This window comes from Aristolochia californica, unplaced genomic scaffold (assembly GCF_029961685.1).
Source record: "Aristolochia californica isolate CCGP_79_NKW_82.1479 unplaced genomic scaffold, dmAriCali1.0.hap1 SCAF_11, whole genome shotgun sequence".
Taxonomy (NCBI): domain Eukaryota; kingdom Viridiplantae; phylum Streptophyta; class Magnoliopsida; order Piperales; family Aristolochiaceae; genus Aristolochia; species Aristolochia californica.
In genome coordinates, this window is record NW_027181782.1 from 24949369 (window position 1) to 24954487 (window position 5119).

The following is a 5119-nucleotide window of genomic DNA, read 5'->3' on the forward strand; positions in this document are numbered from 1 at the left end:
TTGTTTTCATCATTTGCCGCATAATCGTTTTGATCAAAGTCCCTTGTGAACGTTTCTCTCCACGACCTCTCTAGATCCTCTCAGACACTTCGTCCCATCGTCCCAGGTCATAGTTCAACAACCTGACGGTTCATCTTCTGTTGGGTGCTTGGCGATTCTGTTCGTCTTCCCGACCGAGCTGCTCTGTCACCATTGGGTGTTCCAAACATCTGAAACACAGACTGTCACCACCTTTCAATCTGGAAGACCGAGGAGAGCGCAGGGTGACTCGATCCATGGCCAGAGAGCTTAACAACGTGGTATCGGACAGGACCACCTTGGACGACTCTTCCTCTCCAGTTGATGAGCATACAACCATGGACGACCTTCAAATAGAGTTTCGAACAAAGCTTGGGACAAAAATTCAGGAGCTTTGGGAGACCATGCTCCAACTTTTTAATTCTCTGGGTTCACGGGAGGCTCCCCGTCCGGGCAGTGGCTCACGCCTTGTGGATTACCCCGACCCCCCACTCCGCCTATGCCGCCGATGTGTCCTGCTCAGACCCCTCTAGGGAGCTTTCACGACAACAACAACAGCAATGTACCCAGGTACACCAAGCTCACATTTCCAACTTATGATGGGTCTACAAACCCGTTAATATGGCTCCAATGCTGCGAGCACTTCTTTTGGCACCAGCGCACCCACCCGGAGGAGAGAGTCTCATTGGCTGGTTTCCATTTATTAGATGAGGCCTTACTGTGGTATTCCCAGTTCGATTCGGCACACCTCGACCATGATTGGGAACTCTTTAAGGAGTCATGCCTATTGCGGTTTGGGGCCCCTGCATGCAGCAATCCCCTTGGGGATTTGGTTAATCTCAAACAGACGGGCTCTATCGAAGAGTATCAGAAACAGTTTCAAGAATGCCTTGCCCGCACGAGTCTGTTTGTACGCCCGAGCCAGCATGTCCACTTGTTCATTGCCGGGTTGGTGGAGGCTCTACGCCTCGAGGTGGAATTACAGGGCCCCTCCTCTTTGGACTAGGCCATGGATTTAGCCCGTACTTTCGATGCTAAACAAAACATCTTAAAAGAATCCTTGGTTTGTCGCTCCCCTTGGCTGAGCAGAGTGCCCACAAGTGCCCCAGCAAACCCCAGCACCCCTCTGCGACCAGGACAACCTACAGCCCAGTCAGTCAAGCCTACCAGGTCAACGCCTCCCCCTCAGTTTATTAAACGGATTTCTAAGTTCGATATGGAAAAACGGCAGGCCCAGGGGCTCTGTTTTAATTGTGATGAGAAGTACACTCACAACCACATCTGCAAGAGGTTGTTTTGGTTAGAGGTAGACGATCCTGAGGACAGTCCCCCTCTAAAAGAGGAAGTTGGCACAGAAGAAGAGGCCCCAACCATCTCCCTCAACGCCATCATCCGGTTACATAGCACCACGATGATGCAGGTCCATGTTAGCATTCAAACTCTTTTGTTACTTGCATTGGTTGACTCGGGCAGCACCCACAACTTCCTTAGTCAACCCGTCGCCCAACAGCTGGGCTTGTCACTGTAGCACAATTCAGGCATCTCGGTTTCAGTTGCAAACGGAGAAAAAATTACCAGTGTGGGGTCATGTGCAGCAGTCACTTTCGTCATTGAAGGCGACACCTTCCGGGCAAACTTTCTGATAATTCTGCTTGTTGGATTTGATTTGGTCCTAGGCATTAAATGGTTACAGCAGTTGGGTCCGATATTGTGGGATTTCAAGGCCCTCACTATGAGTTTCAACTAGGGTCACCAGCAACTCACGCTCCATGGTATGCATGCTCCTCTGCCGTGTACTCTTCAGACTATCTAGTTGAGGGATTCAGAGAGCAGTCAACTCACCCAGCTGATAAAGGAATTTTTTGACTTATTTCAGCAACCTGTTGCCCTCCCTCCGATACGGGCTTGTGACCATCGTATCCGATTGAAGTTGGGCACCGAGCCAGTCGTGGTATGGCCATACCAGTACCCTCACTTGCAGAAGGACGAGATAGAGCGCCAATGTGAGCTCATGTTAACTCAGGGCATCCTTCAGCCCAACTGTTGCCCGTTTTCCTCGCCGGTTCTTTTGGTCAAGAAACAAGACAACTCATGGCGGTTCTGTGTAAACTACAGGGAACTCAACGCTCACACGGTGAAGGAAAAATTTCCCATTCCAGTGGTGGACGAGTTGCTGGATAAACTTCATGGCGCCGAGTTATTTATGAAGTTGGACTTGAAATCGGGATACCATCAAATACGGGTCCACCCAGATGATGTGGAGAAAACGGTGTTCCGTACCCACTATGGCCATTTTGAATTCTTGGTGATGCCCTTTGGTCTGTCCAACGCGCGCTCTACATTCCAGGCACTCATCAATGAGGTATTCTGGCCCTTCTTGCGCAAATATGTTCTTGTGTTTTTTTATGATATTCTGATATACAGCCAGAATCGAGGCAACCATATTCAGCACTTGCACCAGGTATTCCACCTTCTACGCTCACACCATTTATTCCTGAATAAGTCTAAATGTGAGATAGGGACTTCCGAGGTCGCCTACTTGGGCCATGTTATTTCTGCATCCGGGTTAAGTAGACAACACCAAAATCCAGTCAGTGCTGGACTGGCCGACTCTGCATTCGGTCACTACTTTGAGGGGGTTTTTAGGGTTGGCCGGCTATTACAGGAAGTTCATTTGAGACTATGGCTAGATTGTTGCACCGCTCACAAGCCTACTCAAGCAGAATGCTTTCACATGGACAGATGCAGCCGATTCGTCCTTTCAACTGTTGAAACAATCATTAGCTTCGGCACAGGTTCTACAACTCCCAACTTTTGAAGAAGTGTTCATTATGAAATGTGATGCTTCAGGTGGCGGAATTGGTGTCGTCTTACAGCAGCAGGGGCACCCCATAGCGTATTTCGGCCGACACTTGACTTCCCACCACCACAAATTAGCGGTTTATGAACAGGAACTCATTGGCATAGCCAAAGCCATCCAGCATTGGAGGCCCTACTTGTGGGGTAGGAACTTCGTGATTTGTACATACCATTGTAGTTTGAAGTACTTACTGGAACAACGTCTCATGACTTCCCCCCAACAACACTGGATCAGTAAGCTCATGGGTTTTGATTTCAAGGTGGTATACAATCCGAGCCGCCTTAATAGGGGTGCAGATGCACTGTCCCATAGAGACCTCGTGGATCCTCAGTTGCATGCCATTAGTCAACCGCAAGTCCTTTTACTCGACTCCATCTGGGGTGACATTCACAACCATCCTGAGCTCCTAGAGTTGTACCGGCAGATTGAGCAAGGCACTGCAGATCACCAATGGGAAATTTAGGATGGGCTCATATTATACACGAAGCGCCTCTTTCTCCACCATACCTCCCCTCTACTCATCACCATTATTGCAGCAGTCCACGATAGCACTCATGAGGGCCAGCAGAAAACTTATTTTCGAATCAACCGAGATTTCTATTGGAAAGGGTTGAAGCGTATGGTTGTTGACTATGTTTTGGCGTGCCAAGTTTGTCAGAGGAACAAGGCCAACTCCTTACACCCAGTAGGCATGCTGCAACCTCTTCAACTTCCATCTCAAGTATGGGCTGATATCTCCATGGATTTTATTGAGGGCCTTCCCACTTCTTCGGGAAAATCTGTAATTCTGGTTGTGGTGGATCAGTTTTCGATATACGGGCACTTCCTGCCCTTGGCGCATCCGTATATTGTCGCATAGGTAGCCCGCTTATTTATGGAACAGATTGTGCGTCTGCATGGCTTACTGGAGTCCATTACTTGTGACCGTGATGCGATTTTTACCAGCACCTTTTGGAAGGATCTTTTTAAATTGCAGGGTACCAAATTGGCCTTCTCCTCTGCCTACCATCCTCAATCTGATGGGCAAACTGAAGTGGTGAACCACACCCTCGAGATCTATCTGCGGTGTTTTGTGGGGGACCATCCCAAACGTTGGGTACATTGGTTGGCATGGGCAGAGTATTGTTATAACACGTCTTACCATATGGCACTCGGCACCACTCCGTTCCAGGTGGTATATGGTCGTGCACCTCCTCAGATCCTCTCTTATGAGCCTGGTCTGTCTCGCTTGCCACTGATTGATCAGGCCTTCGGTGAAAGGGAAAAGATGCTGGCACAGGTCAAGTCCAACTTGCAAAAGGCTCAGGCCACGATGAAGCATAAGTATGACAAGCGTCATAGGGACCTTTCTTTTGCTCTAGGTGATTATATGTGGTTGCGTATTCTGCCAACGCTCACTGACAACAACACGAAGGCACAAGTTATCCTCCAAATTTTATGGTCCCTTTCAGGTATTGGCTCGCATTGGCCAGGTAGCTTATCATCTGCAGCTTCCTCCATACGCCCACATCCATGATGTCTTCCATGTCTCACTCCTGAAACCATTTCGTGGTGACTCCCCCATGCTGCACACACCCTTGCCGCCTTTGCATGATGGTCGTGCTCTGCCTTCTTCGGCCCAGGTTTTGCTGGCTCGCCGCGTTCACGAGTCATGGGAGCTGTTAGTTCAGTGGGCTGACACCGAGTCACTTGTTGACTCATGGGAGCCGCTCGAAGATTTCCAAGCCCGCTACCCCCACTTTGTGCTTGAGGACAAACTTTTTCTCCTGGAGGGGGGTGATGTTATGGACTCCATAGCATCAAGAGTAGCAGGTAGACGTAGGGGTAATTGATGTAATTTTGGCATGTTTTTATTTAGTGGCATTGTGGTAATTTTGTCCGACATTGATGCTGTGCGTGAATTTTGTATGGGGCGTTCCTATTATTTATAGGATCGTCATTGGATTGAATAGAGGAAGCTTGAATGTTAGTAGTTGAGATCGGGTGCTCTCTCTATCGAGGCCCAGGTGCGAGTTTCCTTCAAAACTCGGTTATCCTCCTCACGACCGTTCCTCTTCCATCCGAGAACAGGAGCTGCACCACTTCATTTTCTCTCTGTTTTCGGAGATCCTCTATTTTTGTCACTTGCCGCATAATCGTTTTGATCGGAGTCCCTTGTTGACGTTTCTCTCCACGACCTCTCTAGATCCTCTCAAACTCTTCGTCCCACCGTCCCAGTCGTAGTCCAACAACCCGACGGTT

The 5119-nt window shown here is 49.0% G+C and overlaps 1 protein-coding gene across 1 annotated transcript; it reads left to right on the forward strand.

Annotated features, from left to right (window-relative positions):
• Window positions 1-517: 517 nt before the first annotated feature.
• LOC137943666 (uncharacterized) lies at window positions 518-1024 on the forward strand. Its single transcript, XM_068789108.1, has one exon. It carries the CDS (start codon window positions 518-520, stop codon window positions 1022-1024), a length of 507 nt encoding a protein of 168 aa, XP_068645209.1.
• The last annotated feature ends 4095 nt before the right edge of the window (window positions 1025-5119 follow it).

Bases quoted from the DNA above. Each gene is read 5' to 3' on its own strand.
- LOC137943666 (XM_068789108.1), top strand. From the start codon at position 518: ATGCCGCCGATGTGTCCTGCTCAGACCCCTCTAGGGAGCTTTCACGAC.